We start from the raw sequence: 24,754 nt of genomic DNA, 5'->3' as shown, positions 1-24,754 counted from the left end.
TCCTGCCACCAAGGAGTTTTTTGACCACCTCGGTGACCTCAGTCCCAGAGATGGGGGAGCCCACCTCCGAGTCCCCAGGCTCTGCTTCCTCATTGGAAGGCATGTTAGTGGGATTGAGGAGGTCTTCGAAGTACTCCCCCCACCGACCCACAATGTCCCGAGTCGAGGTCAGCAGCGCACCATCCCCACCATACACAGTGTTGACACTGCACTGCTCCCCCCTTCTGAGACGCCGGACGGTGGACCAGAATCTCCTCGAAGCCATCCGAAAGTCGTTTTCCATGGCCTCCCCAAACTCCTCCCATGCCAGAGTTTTTGCCTCAGCAACCACCGAAGCCGCATTCCGCTTGGCCTGCCGGTACCTATCAGCTGCCTCCAGAGTCCCGCAGGACAAAAGGGACCGGTAGGACTCCTACTTCAGCTTGACGGCATCCCTCACCGCCGGTGTCCACCAACGGGTTCAGGGATTGCCGCCACGACAGGCACCGACCACCTTACGGCCACAGCTCCGGTCAGCCGCCTCAACAATAGAGGCACGGAACATTGCCCATTCGGACTCAATGTCCCCCACCTCCCTCGGGACATGGTCGAAATTCTGCCGGAGGTGGGAGTTGAAGGTACTTCTGACAGGGGGCTCTGCCAGACGTTCCCAGCAGACCCTCACAACACGTTTGGGCCTACCAGGCCTGACCGGCATCCTCCCCCACCATCGGAGCCAACTCACCACCAGGTGGTGATCAGTTGACAGCTCCACCCCTCTCTTCACCCGAGTGTCCAAGACATGTGGCCGCAAGTCCGACGACACGACCACAAAGTCGATCATCGAACTGAGGCCTAGGGTGTCCTGGTGCCAAGTGCACATATGAACACCCCTATGCTTGAACATGGTGTTTGTTGTGGACAATCCGTGACGAGCACAGAAGTCCAACAACAACACCGCTCGGGTTCAGATCGGGGGGGTCATTCCTCCCAATCACGCCCTTCCAGGTCTCACTGTCATTGCCCACGTGAGCATTGAAGTCTCCCAGCAGTACGAGGGAGTCCCCAGAAGGTATGCCCTCTAGCGACTCCAAAAAGGGTGGGTACTCCGAACTGCTGTTTGGTGCATACACACAAACAACAGTTAGGACCCGTCCCCCCACCCAAAGGCGGAGGGAGGCTACCCTCTCGTTCACTGGGGTAAACCCCAATGTACAGGCTCCAAGTCGGGGGGCAATAAGTATGCCCACACCAGCTCGGCGCCTCTCACCGCGGGCAACTCCAGAGTGGTACAGAGTCCAGCCCCTCTCAAGGAGATTGGTTCCAGAGTCCAAGCTGTGCGTCGAGGTGAGCCCGACTATATCTAGCCGGAACTTCTCAACCTCGCGCACAAGCTCAGGCTCCTTCCCCTTCAGAGAGGTGACATTCCACGTCCCAAGAGCCAGCTTCTGTAGCCGAGGATCGGACCGCCAAGGTCCCCGCCTTCGGCCACCACCCAACTCACACTGCACCCGACCTCCTTGGCCCCTCCCATAGGTGGTGAGCCCATGGGAAGGGGGACCCACGTTGCCTCTTCGGGCTGTGCCCGGCCGAGCCCCATGGGTGCAGGCCCGGCCACCAGGCGCTCGCCATCGAGCCCCACCTCCTGGCTCCAATTTTTTTTTGTTTGTTTTTCTCCCAGGGCTAAATATGTTTCCAAAAACTTTTTTAAAAAAAAGAACAGAAAACAATTGTTTAACGTATCAAATCAACAAAAAATATTTATTTTTGACTAATATAACTGTTTTGCATTTTGTATGAGCCTGCATACTATATAATTTCACATATTATGATTTCACATACTGTACATGTTACAAAGCAAAGTCCTGCAAAGTATGATAACGCTCAAAGCAGCCAATTGCATGCATTGCCACGTTGCACTGCTTACAATACGTGTTGCACTGGTGCCTCTTTTTCAATTGTCTGTTGCTGCACACAACACAGTCAGGCTTGTACTTTTTGTCCTCATAAGTTGCAGGAAAGTGGCACTCAGTCAGCCTGTCTGGCACTGCTCTTTGTGCTGGCCTTCCTCGCTTTGCCAAAGGCACTCCAACATATTCTGCCAGCAAGTTGTCAACCACCTTCTTGCGGAAATCTGCCGCAGTCATAGTGCGGTCACTGTTTGCCTGCTTGAATAGTAGATATCCATTTGTGAGTGCAATCTCACGCATGCGATGGTACACAGTGTGGTACCACTTGGTGGACTTATGGCTGTAAGCATATGACCCCAGCATCTGATCCAGTCGATCACCTCCAGCCATCTTACAATTGTATTCCTCAAGTGCAACGGGCTTGTCCAGCTTCCTTCCTTCTGGGTTTCTTTCCCTTTGAACGAATTATTTTCTCACATAAATTGTTGGTGTGCCATGCCAATGCCACCAAGTTATCCGCCCGCATGAAAACAGGATTGTCACCTCTTTTCATCTTCAGCCTGACTGGCTTCAACTGTAAAGGCATGTGTCTCCTGTTCACCCTCACTGTGCCACAAGCTCCAATTACCCTGCTCTGTAGCTCCATGAACAATTCGGGTGATGTATAAAAATTGTCCATGTACACAACATGTCCCAAATGTTCATAGCCCTGAAGCAGCTCCAGCACAACCTGACTTGTCAAAGGACAGTTCTCTCTTTGAAAAAGAATGCTTTCCAGTATAAGTAATTACTTTCAGGCAGAAACCAGTGTTTGCTTCTGCCAGTAGAAAATCCTTTATGCCATACTTGGTGGGCTTGTCTGACATATAATGTCGGAAAAAAAGCCGTCCCTTATATTTTATCATTGATTCATCCAGAGACAAATCATGGCCAGGCTGATAAAATTGTTTACATGTTGGCTCCACTATGTCAAGCAGGGGCTGCACTTTACACATGGGGTTATAGCCTGGCTCACCCCTTGGGATTTGCTTCTGGTTATCACAAAAGTGAATGAAGCTTTGCAGCAGCATGTACCTATCACGCGGCATAACCTGTCCAAAGCCACCAGGTGACAAAGTACGTTTGGACCAATGCTCCCTGAAATTATATCGCCAGTCCAGTCCCATCTCTATCTGCAATGCCACAAAGCCCTTCATCTCGTCTTTTGTTGTGGGTTTCCACTTCGAAAAACGAGAATGCGGAGCAAGCGCATCCCGTGATTCAAAAAATTGCTCTGCATACCTGTTTGTCTCGTCAGATATCAGCTGAAAAACTGCCTCAGGAAAAAACAGATTGAAATAGTTCAGCGGTTTGTAATCCGTTGTTTCCAGCAGCAAGCCGTGCCTTCTTGTGAAGTCCGGTAGCCAGTTCGGCTCCCATGGATCAATTTCTGGGTGTTCCTCCCATGCGAACCTTGCCGTAGGTGCACTGGCAGCGTGAATGCGCTCAGCTGCCAGCCGAGCAGCTGGGGCGGCATCGGCTGGTCTCCGATCGGCTGATGCCGGCTCCTCAATCTCTTCCTTGATCTCCTGATCGCTGTCAATGAAATCTGACTCTGAAAAATCAGAGTCCGACTCCGCGATATGCGCAAAATGTCATCTGCCGAGTATTTTCTTTTCTGCACTCGCTTTGCTCCCTCGTGAGATGCTGATGCCATCTTGCCTTTGTTTCTATTTGTTTACATATCGCAACTCACGCACACTTAAGGATCAGTTGCTGAGTCAACGAGTCTAACATTCCTCCAAGCAGAGAGGGAATGCCTGTGACGTGACAGTGAGTTTTGTCGCCATTAACAGCTGATTGTCGCCCTCTATCCCTGGATGTCGACTTTTGTCGACATTCGCACTCCTGTCGACAAAAGTCGACATCCGCCCTAAAAGAGTTAAAGACCGATTTATTATTTCAGAGTGGTTGGTGGCAAGGGGGAAAGTCTTCCATGAAGTTTAAAGTGCCACAAAGCAACAACACAAGATCAACGACCTGGGGGAGTACAGGGTTACCCTTCCGCTAAGCAATAAAATGCAGTTGACAAGCTTTGTCCTCTGTGAAGCAACACAGTAACACCTTCAGGGCAGATCAAAAGTGCTGCGTGGCACCTTTAAAATTGCAGATGACTTGTACATTAAGAGAATGTCACTGCTTGGAGTTAACAAAAGCAGCTTAATTCATGCAAGATGTTATTACAATAGGAGGTCAGTAAATTACTCTGATTAAGTCAGAAAAACCGAACACTGCTGCAAATTGCCCTTTTATGTTGGCAAAAACAATTTATGTTTTACATATACAGTATATATCAACACCATACGAAAACTTAATGTAGTTTGTTGGTTGGTTAATGACTTCCATTATAGTGGACAATGTAGTAAAGGTTGGCAGAGATATTCCTGACCTGTTAGCTAGATCCCTGAGAAGTACAGGTAGCCAATATAAACTGAAGAAAAACCAAAAAAGTTCTTCAGTGCAAATACACAGCATTGACTCACTTAAAATAAAAATAAAATGCATCTATACATTAAATGAGTCACTTTTAAGGTTTAATTATGTTTGTCATGTCATCACACAACAATGGCTCAGTGATTATTCACACGACTTATTTAGCGGGTTTGGCTGTATTTAACTACTTGATCAATGGTGTCTCAAAGATCTCATTATGAATATGTAAACATCCTGAAATCTGAAAATATCCAAAATTTCTGGTCCCAGGTCTTTCGAATTATGGATGCTCAACCTGAAATTATAATACTTAACAGTTTTAATCTGAGGCCAAGTAACAACAACAAGCTATATTACCTTAACATATGCAAAATTTTAATTTGCAGAAAGAGAAAGAACTCTCTCCATAATATACATTTAAAGTAGAATCCAGATTAATCAAGGTTCCACATTGCCTGAGGCGAATCTATAAGTGTATTACACTACATTTCTTATAATTCATAAAAGCTTTGCTGTGAATATTTAACCAAGCACATAAATACCATACTTTTAACTTTGACTGTACGGAGTGGAACACTACAGCAAAGAAGCGGGGAACAAAGTTTAAAAAGGTATGAAAACAGGCTTAAAAGTGATACTGATTCATATACATTGGCAAACTCATATCTGTAATCTTTAATCCAAAGCAACCATGTTTTACCTTAGGTAATCGGGGTTCTACTGTATACAATAGAGAAATGTACTTCCAGATGAACTATGCACATTCAAAAAGGATTTGAAAAGAAAAACTTACCTACTGCTTTGTGAAATAGCATCATTAATGGCTCTGTTGACTTGCTCATAATTATAATTTTGATCACCAGCATGTTTCCACATATGAGACTTTAAAGATGGAGGATGACTACAAACATAACCACAAAGTGAGCATCTGTAACAACAGAGTAAGTCAATTTAAAAATCAATTAAACATTTGCTAAACACATACATTTAAAAAAAGACAGAGCAAATAAAATAATAAATTATTGTTTCTAAATATAAAGAATATAAAGAAAGGCCAACACCAGAAGAGAGTACTTCTATATGCGCGGATGGGGCATTGGCGGTGGTCGAGAGACCATTCTAAATATACATATTCTAGGAAAGTTACTATTTGGTAGTGTTTGAAATATTAATTTATTTATACATTAAATGTATTTAAAGTCTTTCTAATGTTATTTTACAGTGGAGTCATATACTGCAAAAATATCTTCTATACCAACTTGGTAGTGAGTGATATACCAACTAATCTGGTATAGAAGATGAAATTCCTCAGGTATGAATTTTGAGAAAAAACATTTTACCAGTGTTCAAATAAATAAATATAACATGAATGGAAGAGTAAGCAGGAAATATAATTCATCTAATACTTTATAATTAAATGATTTTCTAAAAGACATCATTTAAATGAAAGAAAATTCTGGAATGTGGCAAAGTGACCCTCACATAATCCTGTGTATAAATTATAACTTGTCCACTATTGTAATGTTTCAGTTAAAGAGATCAGATGTGTGATGTAAGCAACCACCTCAAAACAAAATGCATTGCATAGAATGCCTTTGAGTAAAGCAGTGCTCTATGGTGCAACAAGTGTATTATACTTTATTATGGACAATTTCATAAAATTACTTTAGTTTACAAGAACAACCTTCACTAAAAACTGAAGTTCCACATATCCTTGGGTAGAATTCTAATTGCGTACAGCTGTAATATAAATATCAAATTGCTCAACACACTCTCCACCATCATTTCCTAATATGATCTATGCCTGTAAATCCACAAAGTTAAATACCAATGCTCTGGTGGGACCACATATGGCCTTTATATGCAATCGAAGTTACTCAAAAACTATGCTAAAGAAATAAAATTTTGCAGTTGAATGGAGGGAATCTGTGCACTGTATTTAACTCTGTAAAACTTACATACTTGGCTGACAATCATTTAACTGTTTTCCTAATACTCTACAGACAAGTTGAATCAGAATGTGGAATACAAAGAAAAAATAGTAAATATAATACATAAGGTTTAATTGTATATTTTTTAATAATTATATAATATTTAAATTTCTAAAGGGGGAATTAAACTACACCCAAGTGATCCATAATAAAGATATAATACAATAAAAACACCCACCACTATACGTTAAAACAACAACAACAAAAAAAATCAAAGCCCATTTAGAATATACCGTTATTAGCTATGTTCCCTAAATAAGGCCCAAATTAATAACATTTTGAAGGTGTGATACATCAAGTTAAGGCTTTATATATAAAGGTTGGAACCACCACCAACTCTCCCTTAAAGAAAAGGCCCTGCCCTTGCTGGTCAGAAGAAAACACAAAGTACTTGGACTGATAGGTGCATATGGAACACAACCAAACATTTTTAATCAAGGACAATATGTACTACATTCTCAGACCATAATATTTTCCATATGTTTCTAGAGTAGTAAAAGTGTCATTTGCAAAACATATACAGGTTTAGAAGCAAGTCATCCATACTCCCCTCAATACTTGTAACAAAATGCATAAAATGCAGTTACAAATCATTATAACCAGAACGATCAATAGGTCCTTATAGGAGGTTACTAAAGGACCAAAACCATCTCAATGAGCTTTCTTCAGTCATCATTTTAAAGCTTTTCCTAATCTCTGCAACATTCTGGTGGTTCCAAATTTTATGTTATTAATGGGGTCTTCAGAGCTCAACAAAGAGCAAAGATGTACAATCTTCTATGATTTCCCTACCAAAAGCAAATATACAATTTAATCCCAAATCATTAAAACAAGGCTCCTGTTTATGAAGTGGCAATAAAAATAATGAAATAACCTGTATTGCTCTATTAGCTGCACTGCCTGGAGCTCCTGAGGATGGCGCCTCATATGGCTTTTTAAACTGTTCATATTCGTTGTTGCAAAGTCACAACTACTGCACCTATATTAAAAAAAAAAAAAAAAAAAAAAAGACAAAATTTTACATTTTCTTTCCAAAATTTCATGCAATACTTTGGTAAAATATGGATTCACATACCTATAAGGCTTATCAGAGCTGTGTATTCTTCTGTGGTTTCGAACACCAACGTAGGTTGAGCTAGTATAGTCACAAATGTCACATTTGTATACTTTCTGGGTGCTGCCTAATTCTAAAAGAAAGTACAAGAGCACAGTTGAGTAATAATGTTAACATATCATTCGATATCATCTGATATAAATAATTATCACTCAATTTTAGGTTTGAATATTATTCTGACCACAGAACAGATTAAAAGCCTCAGACTAAACATCTATATTTTGGTGACCTTTTGCCAATTGCTATAACAACCAACAGTTGTATGAAAGGAAACATGTTACAGTACATTTAATAGATAAGTAGGATGAAAAGAATAATTTCAGAAACAATAAAAGTAGTACAGTATATTACCTTCATATTGTGTAAAAACAGGGATATACAGGGTGAGCCAAAAATAAGTACCACATTTCAAATGTTTATTGTACAAGAATGCTACAAGATAAATTTTGTTACGACAAGTATATAAAAAAAAAAAAAAAAAAAAAAAAAGATTTTTTTTTCCACTGTGGCCATCATTAGCGACACTCAGACAACTTCTGAATGCTCATGTGACTCGTTCGGCCATTTCAAGGGGAATAGTAGCGATTTCGAGGCGAACAGCATCCTTGAGGGCTTCAAGGTTTTGACATTGGTGTGTGTATACCTTAAACTTGAGATAGCCCCACAAGAAGAAATCGCACATAGATCAGGCAAACATGAAGGCCACCTGACATCGCTGCACAGGGAGATGAACTTCCCCGGAAATATCCCCCACAAAACTTGCATGGATCTCCACGCCGTATAAGTTGTTGCTCCATCCTGTTGAAACCAGGCATCCACCACATCCACTACTTCCTATTGGGGCCGCAAAAAGTTCTCTAGTATTTCGATGTAACGCTCTGAAGTGATGGTGACCATTGCTCCCCCCACCTCAAAAAAGTAAGGCCCTACAATGCCAAATACTGGAACAGCATAAAAAACTAACAAGATCACTGTGCAGGGGTCTCTGATAAAGTTCACGAGGGTTGTTTTCACCACAATGGCGAAAGTTTTGCTTATTTATGCAACCACTCAAACGGAAATGTGCCTCGTTGCTGTACATGATGACGACATCTCAATGGACTGTTTGCAGAATGTTCACGCACAACTCTCTATGGCGCTCCCAGTGAGTTCCTGCACTACCATAATTTTGTATGGATGGAAATTAAGGTACTCATGCCATATCCTCCTCAAAGACGTGTTGGAACTGCCTAAGGCAGAAGCATGTTTGCGCGCTGAACGTCTAGGAGACTGCAAAATTGATGCTCTTATAGCTTGAATGTTTTCAGGAGTTTGTACAGTCCGAGGACGGCCTTGAGAATTTCTGTTCAATGTTATACCCATCTGCCTAAATGTAGCCACCCATTGAAGAATTGTTTTCTGATTTGGGACATCACCGTTAGGAGGAATGCTGAATTATGTTTGAAAGGCGTGTTGCGTAGTGATGATGGATTTGTTGTTTTTGAAGAACACTTCAACAGCAAAAGTATGGTGCGCACCAAACCAAGGCATGTTGCCAACTGAAAACTACAAGGGATCGCCTATCAAAGGACCCCCAACCCAACCGGCTGCCTCTACCTCACGCAACAACCTTGAGAAAAGTGGTACTTCATTTTAGCTCACCCTATATATTTTTATTTGCAGGTTTTTGTCTAGAAATCCAAGTCTGTTTATGGTTCTTGGGATTCTCTGTACCAGGACATCATTTTGCCACCTGTGATGAGCAGGGAAGCATGTGCACCCTTGGCCCAGAACAGTCACTCTGTTCAAGGACAATTTGAGGATTTTCCAATGGTGTGCACCATATACTGTAGCCATAAACAGTTAACATGAGACAGATAATATGTTTAGGGTTATAGAAATTATTGCAATAAAGTAAATTAGGATTTATGTAATCTACAACAGACTGATTACTTTTCAATTAAAATACAAGGCAAGATAGACACAATCAAAATAATCCACCAAGGCTTGTATTGTACTTTAAAATAAAGAAAATTAAACAAATGAACAAACAAAATTAAATACAAAAGTGATATTTATATACTTACATATTTAACCACAGCAGTATTGTATCTAATGTTCACTGTAAATAACTAATGCAGTCTGGGGAAACATATCTATAAGATGCCTTTATTAAAATATGTACTACATTACATTGCTGGTTAACCAACATGACTATATGATGCATCATCCTTTCACGTACCTACCTGGCTGTAGCTTTATTTCACTAAAATTTGTGTCAAGAACCTCTGGCTGTATTTGCACATGGCCTGAAGTAGATATCTGCTTTTTTGCAGCACAGGGCATATAGGAATCAGAAATAAAAGTATGGTTTAAAATTAATTCAAGTCCCATTCCCACCCCAGGACATTTAAAAACAAAGCTGATGGATTAGAGTACAGCTCACAAATTAAAATGGACTCTTCCAACACTTCATCCAGTGAGAATGAAGACAGCAGAACAGTGAAAACAATGGAGTGGGGGAATCTCTTCGTAACCGTGATTTTAACAGCACTAAAGTTAAATGTTAAATCAGACATATGAAAGTAATTGTCAGTGATTGTGGATAAGAGACCAGATACAGTACATTTGCTGTGATATGTTTAGGTTTTAGCATTTAACACTCCATAAGTATGCTACACTACTCAAAAAAATTGATGACATTTATAATAAACAAAACATATGACACATGAATTAAGCATATAATATTAATTATGGATACTGTTTGGATATTTGACCATGATAGTCTTTTGACAGAGTATTTTAAGGAATTCACTCAACACTTTATTGTGTTTACCTTAGCACTTTGCAATACTGGCACTGTGGAAGAGACTTTAGTGTTTATGCAGGTAGGGAAGCTTAAAAATGGAAAAAAGTAGTGTAGACCATTGGTTCCCCACATTCAGTCATCTGGGTATCCTCTGATTTCAGAATCCTGCCCCAGGCCATTTCTTCTCTTAAATGGATTTCTACTTCACTTAAGCAAGCCATTGTTTCCCAGTTACTATGATTTTTATTACTATCAGAAAACTGAAACTAGTTATTCTATATTTTTACTGAAAGAAGCATTAACAAGCAGTCTGTGTGTTAGATGGGAGAGAATTATTTTTTTCCTTTAAATATTTTTGTACATTTTACTGTTCTGTTTATTTAGACAATCTATATTACTAAACGACAGTTTAATTTATGCACGGCGGACGCACCGAAGCGCATGCACACTGCGCCGCGGCGCCCCAGTGTCAAACGCAGCGGCTTCCCAGAGTCAGTAGGTGGCGCCCAAACAACACAACCTGTAAACTAAACTTGCTCTAATCCACTGTGCCAGCAGTATGTGTGGCATGAACAACAAAGACGAGACCACATAGATAAAAACAATAAACGGAGGCTCCTACAACACACTTCAAAAACACCACACGCAAAGAAGTCATGGCTCCGGACAACAAAGACGAGACCGCATGGATAAAAACAATACACGGAGGCTCCTACAACGTGCTTCAGACACACCAGAAGCAAAGACGTCACAGCTCCACAATGAAAGAGCTCAAACAACAGAAATACAAAACAAGCCCGTATGGATAAACAAAATGAACGAGCGCGCCCACAACGCGCTTCTGACACAGCAGAGGCAAAGGAGGCACGGCTCCAAATGGAAGGAGCTCAATGATTAGTAATACAAACACGAGCCCGTATGGCTACGACCTGTAAACGAGCCAGTATGGATAAAAACAATGAACGAAGGCGCCCACACAAAGAAACCGCTTTAGTACAAATAGGTTTATTTAATTAAATGAAAACTTTACGATGGCTACGATCTGTGAACTAAACCTGGGGTAAAGCGTGCACGCCAGGTTGTACGGCCGCCCGAACGCGACCGCCCACACCACTGCATATACCACGTTCATTTAGTAATGTGGCCCTCCATGCCCGGATCCGCCGCCATGGTCACTTCAGCACGCGAATCCACTGTCGTCAGCAAACGACTTCTCGCTGACGACACAGCCATAGAAAAACAAAAAAGCCTACAACGCGCTTCTGAAACACCAGAACCAGATGAGTCACAGCTCCAAAAAGAAACCGGTTTAGTACAAATATGTTTATTTAATTAAATGAACTTTCCCAAGACGCACCCACCCTCCATGATATTTCATCCCTCCAAATATCGGAGGGAACAGAAAGTGATTGCCATTCTTGGATTTGCGATTCTTTTGAGAATCACGGGCTTGCTAGTTATTTACTAATAAGCACAAGTGTGTAACAATGAAGCAGCTCCTCCATTCACAGTCATTTGTGTTGGTGTCAGCTCTGTATTACTTTTCGGTACTCTAGTACAATAAAGAAAACAAACACCACAGAAAAAGTAAATTAAACAAACAAAAACAAAATTCTACATGCAAAAAAGGACAGCCACAGTGGTGCCTTAAAGTTAGTGAACCCTTAAGAATTTTTCATATTTCTGCATAAACAGGACTTAAAAACATCACATTTTCACACATGTACTAAAATAGATATGAAAAATCCAGGTAAACAAATGAGAAAAATATCAGGACCTCAGAAAGAATTGTTGATGCTCATCATGCTGGGAAAGGCTACAAAACCATCTCTAAAGAGTTTGGACTTCACCAATCCACAGTTAGACAGTGTGTACAAATATAGAGGAAGTTTTAAGACTATTGTCACTCTCCCCAGGAGTGGATAACCAACAAAGATCACTCCAAGGGCAAGGTGTGCCATTGTCTGAGAGGTCAGAAAAGAACCAAGGATAACATCTAAGCAACTAAAATCCTCTCTCACATTGGTTAACGTTCATGTGTCCACCATCAGAAGAACACTGAACAAAAGAACACTTCTCGTCTACAGTTTGCTGAAGAGCATGTGGACAAGCCTGAAAGCTACTGGAGTAATGATATGGACAGACAAGACCAAAATTTTATTTTTAGTTCAAATGAGAAGCGTTATGTTTGGAGAAAGACACTGCATTCCAGCTTGAGAAACTCAGCCCATCTGTGAAACATGGTGGTGGTACTATCATGCTTTGGGCCAGTTTTGCTGTGTCTGGGCCAAGGCAGTTTGTCACTGCAGATGGGATAATGAATTCTGAAATATACCAGTGAATTCTAAAGGAAAATGTAAGGACATCTGTCCATGGACAACACCACATGAAAAACTGGGTTATGCAGCAAGACAACGACCCCAAACACACAAGTCGTACTACCAAAGACTGAAGAAGAATACAATTAAGGTTTTGGAATGGCCAAGTCAAAGTCCTGACCTTAACCCAATAGAAATGTTGTGGAAGGACCTGAAGTGTGCAGTTTGAGAAAATGCAGCAAAATCCCCGAGTTAAGGCAATTCTGTATGAAGGAATGGGCAAAAATTCCAAGCCTATGTACAGGACTGATCAAGACCTACTGAAAATGTTTAGTTGCAGTTACTGCTGCAAAAAAAAAAAAAAAAGGGGTCACACCAAATACTAAAATTAAAGATTCACATACTTTTGCCATTCACAGATTTGTTACATTGGATCATTTTCCTCAATAAATAAATGACCAAGTATGATATTTTTGTTTCATTTGTTCAATTGTTTTTTTTCCCCTACTTTTAGGACAAGTGTATAAATCCGACGATGTTCTAGGTCTCATTTATGAAAGAATATGGAAAAATCTGAAGGGTTCACCAACATTCAAGCACCACTGCAAACAATTACATCAGTTAAGGGTAACAATAACTGACTGAGAAACTGGTTGAATCAATAATCCTGCAGCCACAGGTTGAGAACCACTGCTCTACATTGGTAATTTTTTTTTCTTTTTTAAAGTATGGCCCAAGCTCCGAGATCAGCATCATATTTGTGAGGTTTGTCATTATTCAATTAATGTACAAATTTTTGTTTAGATCCTTTTTCATGTATTGAATCGACATTCAGAAGAGATTCTTGAAAGTGGTATGATCATGGCAATTTGATGGACCTTTTCCATAAACAACAATGCTCACTCTGTACAACCTTGGCAAATTGCTGCAATGCAAATTAAGCATATAAATCACTGAAGACCATGATATGCTTCAGCGAGACAAATTCTGACCTACAGTAGCTTCTTCCACACTCACATTTGAAGGAAAGTGTTTCATTGGGTTTTCAAGGTTCTCTTTACCATAAAAGCTGAAATTTTCCGCCAGAGTTTTATTTGGTTACAACAAAGGTGAAAAGTTAAAAGATCCATGGAATCAGCTAGAAATTGTTGTTCAATTTCATCCAACAGGGAGATCACATTTAATTTTTATGTTATTCACAGCAGGCCCTTGAATTCTGCAATCAAATATATCTCCTTTAAACTTATTACTATCATTGGAACTTAAACTTTTTTTCCATGGTGGTCAATAATTGTTATTATACCTCTCAAAGCTTTTTGTAACCTGAATCAAGGTCTGGATAGTGGAGAAGTGCAGTTATTTCCTTTGAAAGTGCTTTTCAAGACAGACCACATACCTAAGTAATGCATTTATTCGGAAACAGTTTGCCACATAGTAGAATGTTTGGCTGAATACAGGTGGCAGCCATGTATTGTAGAATACCTCTTGGGTTTTCAGTGATTGGTATAAAACTATCACTACAATTCAACTCAAATCAAAAGCCATTTCACTGTATATGTCTGCATAAAAGTCACTAATAGGTCTTCCAGCTGGTTATGTACTACTGTACTGTACTAATTCTGTACTAACCCCTACTCTCTCTTCTGTTTCCTTTCCCGGTGTCCTTTCTTTTGGTGGCGGCTTGCGCCACCACCATCTACTCAAAGCACCGTGATGTTCCAACAATGATGGATGGATTAAAAGCCAGATGTCTGTATGACCATCAGCATCAAGTGACTCCGTGAGAACCCTAACTACAAAGAGGACTATTTCATTAATGTTAGGTAGGATGCCCAGAGGGGACTGGGCAGTCTCGTTGCCTGGAACCTCTGCAGATTAAATTTTTTTCTCCAGCCATCTGGAGTTTTTTTTTTGTTTTTTCTGACCACCCTGGCCATCGGACCTTACTCCTTTTCTATGTTAACTAATGTTCTCTTATTTTAATTTCTTATTTTGTCTTTTCTTTTTCTTCATTATATAAAGCACTTTGAGCTACTTTTTGTATGAAAATGTGCTATATAAATAAATGATGTTGTTATGTAACTCATTATGCTTATTATATACTGTATAACAAAAGAGATACTGAAAATGAAACAAAAAAAATGCCCTTAAGTCTTGCGGGAATTTTTATACATGTTGTATAGTGTGATGCCCCGTACATACCTCACAGCAATCTAACCGGGGGCATCTAGCAGTCATATGGAGGATAAATCAGGGTGAGTGAGAGAAACACAGACAGAATGGTGTTTTGTTTTTTAAAAGGTTCTTCATTACAAAACAGGTAATAACAAAAACATCGAAATTTGAAGATAAAACAGTGGTTAGGGAGGGGACACAAGCAAATTCATCAAACAGGAAAAACATTTAAAAAATTAAAATTTAACTGATGGCCAACTCTCTGCATTTATCCTCAGTTTCACAAGCTCAAATTTGGGGAAAATTATGAACATGTGAACTAGTGCTGCCGGATAAAATGTCACCATTTGAATATAATTTGAAATAGAAAAAAAAAAATGCTTATTCGAAGGCAAAAACTGACATTTGATTGTAAAAGAATGGTCATTTATTTTTTCCTGTACTAATTTTGGCATCATGTTACTCCAGACATGCTATGCTACAACACTTAAATATTTTGCAGATCACTTCCATGACTAGCATGATTACAATTTTTAATCACTAGTTTGTATCGTTTCTTATAACACAGACATTTTTCTACCACACCAGTCATCTTTTTTGATAACACATACATTAACATATCTTAAACACTTCTACAGTGCCCTAAAAATATAATTTTGCTCCCGATTTCCATTTCACTCAACCCTGAAATCCCTGATTTGCTGTTGCATTCATCATTACAAATAAAAGCTGGTTTCCATTCTCATTAAAACATAATGGGAAATAACTGACATTTCTGGTTCTCCTGTTATTATAACAGCTTTAAAAACACCATTTAAAAGAGCATTTTTATGGAAAGCATACTTGGCTACCTCAACCAACACCTGCTTTTTTTAGAGGCTGCTGGCTTAACACAATCTCTTAAAGAAATGGGTATTAAAGGTTGTATGTTTGCTAATGAAAGTGATTGCTAAATAAAATGTATTGTTAGGAATAAATACTTGAGCTAATTAAAATGCACCACTCTGTTCAATGTTTGCATGGACTGGGTGTTTGACAGGATCGTGGGGTCCAGCGACTGATCCGGACTTGCTGATTATGCTGTGATCGTCACAAAGTCAATGGATGGTCTGATCAGGGCTCTCGAAAGGCTGAGTAAGGAGTCCGAGTGTATGGGCTTGCGAATGTCCTGCATAAAGACCGGGGGGGGGATCATGAGGTTGCTGGAAAAGGGCATATTGCACTTTCATTATCTTTGCAAGAGGACGAAGGTCCAAGTCTTTAGAGTCCTGGTGCTTCCTGTTTTGCTATATGCTATGGTTGCAAGACATGGACGCTACCTAGTGACCTGAGATGAAGACTGGACTCCTTCGTTACTGTGTTTCTTTGGAAAATCCTTGGAAATTGCTAGCTTGACTTTGTCTAACGATCCAGTGTCAAACAAGCAGTTGCTCACAGAGTCCCAAATGAGGCACATTACCTGCATTGTGAGGGAGTGTCAGTTACGGCACTATGTAACACCTGGCTGTGGCAGATCGATGGTCATTTCGAGAGGGTGGGACTGGACCACGCCTAGTGGGTTGCCAACTGGGATCTAGAGATGTTTCATTGTGTGATGGGTGCAGCAACACACTGTACCAGTGCATGCTCCCCAACCTGACCTGAACTTGATTTGATCCATTCAGTAACTCCACTCGTGAAATTTAAATTATCAATAATGAAGCATACAAAGGCATGTTAAGTACAAACAAAGGAGAAGCGAAGAAGCAGTGCATACAACTTTTAAGCAATGTGTGAACGAATATATTGAAAATAAGAACATTTTTGAATACGAGTATTCAGACTCATCTTATATAATATGCTACCGTGGCTGTCCGTTTGTCTGTCCAGGATTTTAAATCACCTGTAGCTTGCAAACCATTTGACCTATTGACCTGAAATTTGGTACACATATACTATGTGACCTGTACTGTCTGCTTTTGGGGTGATGATTTTTACTCCTCTTTTTATTTTATTGTAGAATCAACTCTCAGCAGCGGCCAGCAGGGCAGCGCATGCGTACGGGCACCATTCTCATTCCTACCACCTTCGCCGTCACTTCCCCTACCTCTTCATATCTTAAATCATTCTTGAGGCAGATTGAACACTTAAGTGCCAGCTTATGTGAAAAATGAAGGAAAATATACTAAGGAATTGCAATACAAACACTGACTTAATCATTTTAAATGTAAAAAGATGCCAACGAAATAAGAAGCAGGCTGCTAGGGTGGAGAAAAGAAGAGCTGCTCAGGAAGCAGCAAGTGCACCAACCTCTGAGCAAACAAATGCTAAACGTACCGAGAAAGTATGAAAACTACGAATGTTCAAGTCAAATGTATTCATTGCACTATCGTGCAGTGCACCGTTACTGTTTTTTGTATAATTTGACAGACCTAATGTGCAACCCCTAACCTTTCCAGGCTGCTTAGGAGGACTCCAATGTACCCTCCACCAAAATAACACAAACGAAAAAGCAACCTCTGATATACATCTTCCTGTTTTAAATGTCCATGACATTCCTGCCTCCAATCCTGTTGCGCTCTTTATGCTGCAATCTAATAATAGTTTTCATTTATATAGTGCCTTTCCCATGCTAATGGCACTTCAGAGTCACAGAAAGAACAGCAGGGTATATGTAACATTGGATACAAATATTTTCTCCAAGAACATAAGAACAGATAAAAACAGGACATACAAAGCAATAAATAGAATAAAGATTGAGGGGGGAAAAAAGGAGTAAAATAATAAATGCACTACTGAAAGAAAGCCTGAGCTCTAGACAGATAGGTAAACTGAATGAAGGAGCAGAATGTTTGGTAAGGTAAAAACCTTCCTCAACAGCCGAGTCTTCAGTAGGTTTTAAAAGAATGAATTGAATCAGATGATCTAATTAATTTCAGGAGGTCATTCCAAAGTCTGGGCGCTATACAGCTGAAAGCCTTATCACCCATAGAGTGCAGGTTAGTGTGGGGCACAACAAGATTGCCAGAATCAGAGGACCTTAGTGGGCAAACAGGAGCATAGTGATAGAGAATGTCACTGACGTTCTCTGGTATAAGGCCATTTAAAGCTTTGTAGGTTATTATTAGAATTTTAAATTCAATCCTGTAAGACACAGGAAGCCAGTGAAGGCAAAGTAGGATGGGTATTATGTGCTCACTGTTGCTCATTCATGTAAGGACTCTTGCAGCAGAGTTTTGAATTCACATGAGCGGTGGTACAAAATTAGAAGTTGCACCTGCCAGTAGGGAGTTATAATAATTGATGGGGGATGTGATAAAAGCATGGACAAGTTTCTCAGTATTACAAAAGTAGAGGAATGAATGAACACAGGATATGTTAAAAAGGTGAAAGTAAGAAAGTTTCTTAGTGTGTGTGAAATAAGAAAGAGGAATAAAAAATGACACCAAGATTCCCTGCATTAGATGAAAGATCTCATGAGATCACTGCCAAGTATGATTGAAAAGGAGCTAATTTTTTTTAAGTTCTACTTTATAGCCAATTTGCAGGAGTTCAGTTTTGTTGCAATTTATTTTTAAAGAGTTAGGCTCTATCCACATTTCAGTTTCATTGAGGCAAGGTGTGAGCTGAGAAAGCTCTGATGAAGTTTTGCTTATAAACATACTAGGGGGCTTCGCTCGCCAACCCCTGGTGTTGGGAATGACAAAGAGCGTGATGTATGAATGAGATATAGAATAGTGTGACGGTGTAGATGATGCAAATAGAAAGCAAACAATAAAGTGTGTGGCACAGTGTAAAGGTTTATTGGAAAATTTCTTTGTACACGCCGTTTAAGTGTAAAAGGTAATTCCAGGTCAGAACTTGTAAGGTCAATGAAGATGGTCATTATCGTGATCAGAGTCAACTTTGTCAGAGCTTAGAAAGAGTTGTGTCTCTCCAGGAAGTAATGGAATGACTTGGGTATTTATGTTTTCCACATTAATATTTTTTGGACATAATATAGTGCGTTGTGTTAAAAGGGGCATTTGGTCTAATGAGATTGCTGTTCCAAATCTCTCTGTAACTAAGTCGTCGCAGATAAAGGCTTGAGGAATTGTAATAATATGTGGCTGAAGTCCATCTGTATTGGTGAGTGTACCATCTCTCAGTTGTAATAAGCAATTGTTATGATCTGGTTCTGGACATCGTATCTGTTTTACTAACTATCTTTTGAAAGCAATGCCAATTGTCTGCGTATTTTAAGGTGCACTGAACAATAGCTGAGTGCATGTTATCTGGAAGAATAGCTAATCACTGTTTAAAATCTCCTCCTAATAAAAGTACCTTTCCTCCAAATCGAATATTATTATTCATAAACGTTTGTAGAAGTTTATGAATGGTGTTGAGTAAGTGACTTCATGCCATTGTACATTCATCAATAAACAACATTTTTTGAAGACGGATGTCACGTGCAGTGCCACCGTTAATGTTCATAGTGGATACCGATTTGTAGGATCTAATGCAGTTGATAAAGATTTCACTTTCAGGTACATCGTCAGTTAGAATCTTCTGTAGATATTCAGTATATGAATGTAAAGAAGGCAGTCTAATTTGACCCTTTTGACAACAACGTCTAAATGTATTACTTGTATTGCCAGTTGTTTCTTCAGGGAAGTGAACTGAATGACAATGATTGCAAATGACATTCATTAATCCGAATTAATTTTCCCGGTGTATGTTTTGCTTGTGCCGTTTGAGAGGCGCGTTGTTGCACATGTAGTATTTGGGACGTGTTGTTTTGGAGCTGTAATCGATTTGCCTGTGCTGTGTGAGACGCCCGTTGTAGCCTTCCTTGCCGTTAACGTATGTCTGAGACGGGAGGTGTTTCGTTTTGAATCCGTGCCTGTTGCGATGCAGCACTTTGATTGATAGTTTGCGTCATGTGGATCCAGGATGTAGATTTGTGCATATTTGCGTTGTTGATTTGTTTCAGGGTGCACTGTTCCAATGCGATGCAGTATTTGTGCACATATGGGAAAGCAGTATGGGCCATTGCCTTTTGGTGGCCTGATATTTACTAAAAGCAAATGAACTATTGTAGGATCTAACGCAGTTCATAAAGTTTTTACTTTTAGGTACATCGTTAGTTAGAAGCTTTAGTTGAGCTTTGCGTTTTTGGAGTCGAGACATTTTTTCTTTTAGAAATATGGATAAGTAATAAGGAGTATTGCACTCACTGTTAATATGGAGACTTTTCTGCGGTTGAACGGTTAATAGTGCCTTATTGTAATGAGATCCACCTATGCTGCATAGCCGTCTATTTTGTTGTTTCTTTCGTGTTCGTGTGTTTGTTCCTGTTATCCTTTCCTCTTCGTTTTGTACCCGTGACCGTGTATTCATGACTTGTTTCTTTCTCAGCATCCGAAATATGGATAAGTAATAAGGAGGGTCGCAGTCACTGTTAATATGTTTCCTTTTCTGCAGTTGAACAGTTAATAGTGCTTTATTGTAAGGAGATCCACCAATGCTGACACCTATGCTGTCTAGTGTGAAGGTGCGGATGTTCACTTTAGAATATGTGGCTTTGGGTGTGACTTCTTATGGATGTGGGGGGGGGGGGGGGGGGGTGGTTTCGGGATTGTTGTTGCGCGAGCGTCTTCTTTCTTTTTGTGTTCCTGTGTCTTGTTGAATCCCCCTCTTTGTGTGTGTCCCGTCCCTCGCTTGTAGGGTCTGTGGGGTGGTTTTGTGTTTTTTTTTGTGTTCCATGGGCTTGTTGAATCCCCCTCTTGGTGTGTGTCCCGTACGGTGCCTGTAGGGGGGGGGGGTGCCTTGCTGTTGTCCGCGAGCCTCTTTTTTTTTTTTTTTTTTTTTTTTTTTTTTTTTTACGGGTCTAGTTTCGTGTGCAATGTGTTTCGTGCTTTTCCTGCATTTGACTTTGCGCCTCATTTCTCCTTTTTGTATGTGCTCACTCCTTTTTTCTGTGGTCTTGTCCGCCACTCGCGGCCCCTCATCCGCCTTTGTCGCCCTCTTTTCTCCGCCTTTCTCCGACTCTCGCGGACTCTTTTTGCGCCTGCGCCTCTCGCGGCCCCTCATCCGCCTCTCTCGCCCTCTTTTGTCCACCTTTCTCGGCTCCTCAGCCGACTCTCGCGGACTCTTTTTGCGCCTGCGCAGTACGTCTTTTTGCAGCTACGGCCCATGGCCGGATGTGCCTGCGTCCATCATCCGGTTTAGCATTCTCGGTTAGTAATATGGATAGTACTAGGGTGTTGTACCGTGTTAGCCATTATGAATGTAGTGAAAACTTCAAGCAAAAATTACACCTTTTATTGGCTAACTAAAAAGATAATTTGCAAGCTTTCGAGGCAACTCAGGCCCCTTCTACATCTTGCCTGAAGGGGCCTGAGTTGCCTCGAAAGCTTGCATATTGTAATATTTTTAGTTAGCCAATAAAAGGTGTCATTTTTCTTTACTTTTCACTGCTTCAACATTGAAATAGAGTTGAGCATCACCTGCAAAAAAATAACCACGTCCAAAGCTACGAATAATATGGCCAAGGGGAAGCATACAAATACAGAAGAGGAGAGGGCCGAGGACAGAGCCTTGAGGGACTGCTTGTGTGACCGGTGCTGAGCTAGATCTGCTGTTGCCAAGACTAACAAACTCTTGCCCGTCAGTCAGACAGGACAAACCACTGAAGGGTAGCGCCAGAGATACCCAGAATGTTTTCCATTCTGGATAGTAAAAAATCTTGTCTGACAGTATCAATTGCAGCATGGAGGTCTAGCAAAATTAATATACTCGTTTGTCCAGAGACTGCTGCCATAAGAAATCATTAGTCACTCAAAACAGAAGTTTCACAGTTGTGCTGTGCTCTGAAACCAGACTGAAAGGGTTCCATCAAATTATTAGAAGTAATTGGGCAGTTGGGAGGCTACAATACACTCAAGAACTTTGACAGAAAAGGTAAGCGAGAGATAGGCCAAAAATTGTTAAGATTGTCAACATCAAGACCAGACTTTAATATTAAGGTTACAGAAGCAATTTTAAAAGTGACTGGTACAAAGCTAGTGTCAAGGGATGTATTTATTATTGTTGTAACAGGATTATGGCATGAAGGCAGGATTTAAGAAGTGTGGTGGGTGGGGATGGGGTCCTGTACACAAGTAGTCAGCCTCATCTTACAAAGCAGGTCATTAACAAATGCAGATGTGACTGGTGAAAATTTAGAAAAGTGGCTGGATGGAGTGAGAAGACAGGGAAAGAAATCCATCATCCATTATATATTAGTTAAATTACTTTGATTTTTATTATGGAAAAAAATTTTTCACAGGTTTTAGAATAAGAGATAATTGGGCTAGATGAAGGCTGAAGTAGTTTATTAACTACAGAGAACAAAACCCTTCGGTTATCATGGCCACTTTCTATTATTCCTCCATAATGTGTGTTCTTAGCAGCAGGTAGTGCATTCCCTTTAAGCCCTTTGGTGTTCAGGGAAAGTCTGGGTATGCATAGTAAGCCTGTCTCGCATGACAATCTCTCAAGACATTGGCCAGCTGCTTTCATAGAACTTAATTCTGAATTACAGTGATCCCTCGCTATATCGCGCTTCGCCTTTCGCGGCTTCACTCCATCGCGGATTTTATATGTAAGCATATTTAAATATATATCGCGGATTTTTCGCTGCTTCGCGGGTTTCTGCGGACAATGGGTCTTTTAATTTCTGGTACATGCTTCCTCAGTTGGTTTGCCCAGTTGATTTCATACAAGGGACGCTATTGGCAGATGGCTGAGAAGCTACCCAACTTACTTTCTCTCTCTCTCTCTCTCTCTCTCTCTTGCGCGGACGTAAGAGGGTGTGAGCAGGGGGGCTGTTCGCACACCTAGACGATAGGGACGCTCGTCTAAAAATGCTGAAAGATTATCTTCACGTTGCTACCTTCTGTGTGCAGATGCTTCCTGAAGCGACATGCTGCACAGTGCTTCGCATACTTAAAAGCCAAACAGCCCTATTGATTTTTGACTGCTTGCTTTGTTCTCTCTCCTGACGCGCACTCCTTTGAAAAGGAAGATATGTTTGCATTCTTTTAATTGTGAGATGGAACTGTCATCTCTGTCTTGTCATTGAGAACAGTTTAAACTTTTGAAAAAGAGACAAATGTTTGTTTGCAGTGTTTGAATAACGTTCCTGTCTCTCTACAACCTCCTGTGTTTCGGCGCAAATCTGTGACCCAAGCATGACAATATAAAAATAACCATATAAACATATGGTTTCTACTTCGCGGATTTTCTTATTTCGCGGGTGGCTCTGGAACGCAACCCCCGCGATGGAGGAGGGATTACTGTATACCATGGAGCTGAATGCTTAAAGGAAACCTTGTTTTAAAGGAACGGTTTTATTTAATGCTGAATGAAGGGCCGAGTTATAGTAGTGAACAAGACCATCTAGAGAGGATGGAATAGGGGATGACAAGAAAATATCAAAGATGGATCCAACAAAGATGGAGGAAAAGATATTTTTCAGGTTTCTGAAAGAAATTTGATATTTGCAGGTAAGAGGAGGGGCAGGTAATAAGACAGTGAAAAGTACTGCTTTGTGATCAGAGACTCACAAATCACTGCTAAAAGTATTGCTGACAGATCAGCAAGATGTGCAGATCAGGTCCAATATATGACCACCAGAGTGGGTAGGAAAATCAACATGTTGCACCAAATCAAAACAGTCCATTATGGATAGGAATTCATTCCTCTGTTTACATGTAGAAATGTCAATATGGATGTTGACATTGCTAAGAAGAATGACTCTCTGGGGAAGAGAACTTAAGTGGGTTAGTAATTCAGTCAGATCAGATACATTGTGTTTTAGAGGACTATAGAGAACAATGAGTGACATAGGACCAGATTTCGTTAACAGATTAAGAGCCAGACACTCGAAAGACAATGTGTGCAGTCAACTGGAATTGTTTTGATGCTTAACTCCGATCTAACAATTACTGCAACCACTCTGCCTTGTCGTGAGCTACGGGCCTCTGTGAAGCAAATGTATCCAGGTGGGGTCACCTCAGTGAGAGATGCAAAATTGTTTAGTTTGTTTCTGTTAGGCATATTTTGATGGTAGCTCATGTGGTAATGCTCCACCATGTTTTAAATCTATTACACACAATTCGATATCTTCCCCAAATTTTTCATTGGTGTGTTTATTTTAATTGGCTACCAATTAGGGCTAGCCAATAGTTCATAGCCCCATTAGCAGGACATCATTGAAAACATTATTGATTAACTTCAAGCATTTGCAGAAATATGTTCAAAAGGCTAAACTGCAGTCATCACATTTTTTTTTTAATCTAGCGTGCCTCACAAGAAAGCAGTCAGGCACTCAAATTCATAGTAGGAAGTGCACAAAATTCCTGTGCTTAGCTAGTTTAGCAGGACTGTGCTGTAGATAAATGAAGGCAGCCTGATCAGTGTCTCATGTACAACATTTGAAAGGGAAGAGCACATGTACATTTGTAGCACTTTGCCACTGTGGTGCTCACAGACTTCGAGTGCTCAGATTGCTTAAAGTGGGCCCGGTACCAAAGGTGCTCGAAGCTTCCATAATGAATTGGAGAGGAGGAACGAGACACTAAGAGTACTGCCTATAATTTGGTTCCATTTCAAGCTTTTGCTTGTAGGTAAATATAGTATCTTGGCTGTGAACAAGCACATCTATAAGTTTAAGTGGCCAACTCAGCATTACTATCTGGCATCAGCAGTTGCAGAAGTCAGCAGCCTTCAGACTATGCAAATTAGTGGCACTTAAAAGAAACTGAGGGCTGAGCTCACCAGGTTCCCTACAACCAATGACATTCACAAGAGAGGGCCCCATTTGATTGTCAATGCTATGAGAAAGAAAGGGTTAAACATGGCAATAAGAGCAGGGTGAGCATGTTGGAAGGGTCAAAAAGTAATGAACAGTGCTGAAAGGAGGAAAAGTGTGCAAGATATAAAGTCAGCTTGTTTTTGTGCGAAACAAAACACTAAAGCAGCAGTCATGGCAATAACAATGGAGA

General features: G+C 40.5%; 1 protein-coding gene across 1 annotated transcript in view; it reads right to left on the bottom strand.

Moving 5' to 3' along the window:
- The window catches only part of znf507 (zinc finger protein 507), a 49,765-nt gene that overhangs the window by 5,282 nt on the left and 19,729 nt on the right, over nt 1-24,754 (bottom strand). The window contains exons 4-6 of the mRNA XM_028809676.2: nt 7,428-7,539; nt 7,227-7,331; nt 5,155-5,289 (exon numbers count right to left, since the gene is read on the bottom strand). Coding sequence (XP_028665509.2) covers nt 5,155-5,289; nt 7,227-7,331; nt 7,428-7,539 — 352 coding nt within the window. The remainder of the gene's footprint in view (nt 1-5,154; nt 5,290-7,226; nt 7,332-7,427; nt 7,540-24,754) is intronic.

Source organism: Erpetoichthys calabaricus, chromosome 9 (assembly GCF_900747795.2).
Source record: "Erpetoichthys calabaricus chromosome 9, fErpCal1.3, whole genome shotgun sequence".
NCBI lineage: Eukaryota > Metazoa > Chordata > Cladistia > Polypteriformes > Polypteridae > Erpetoichthys > Erpetoichthys calabaricus.
This window is presented reverse-complemented; position numbering and strand designations above follow the sequence as displayed.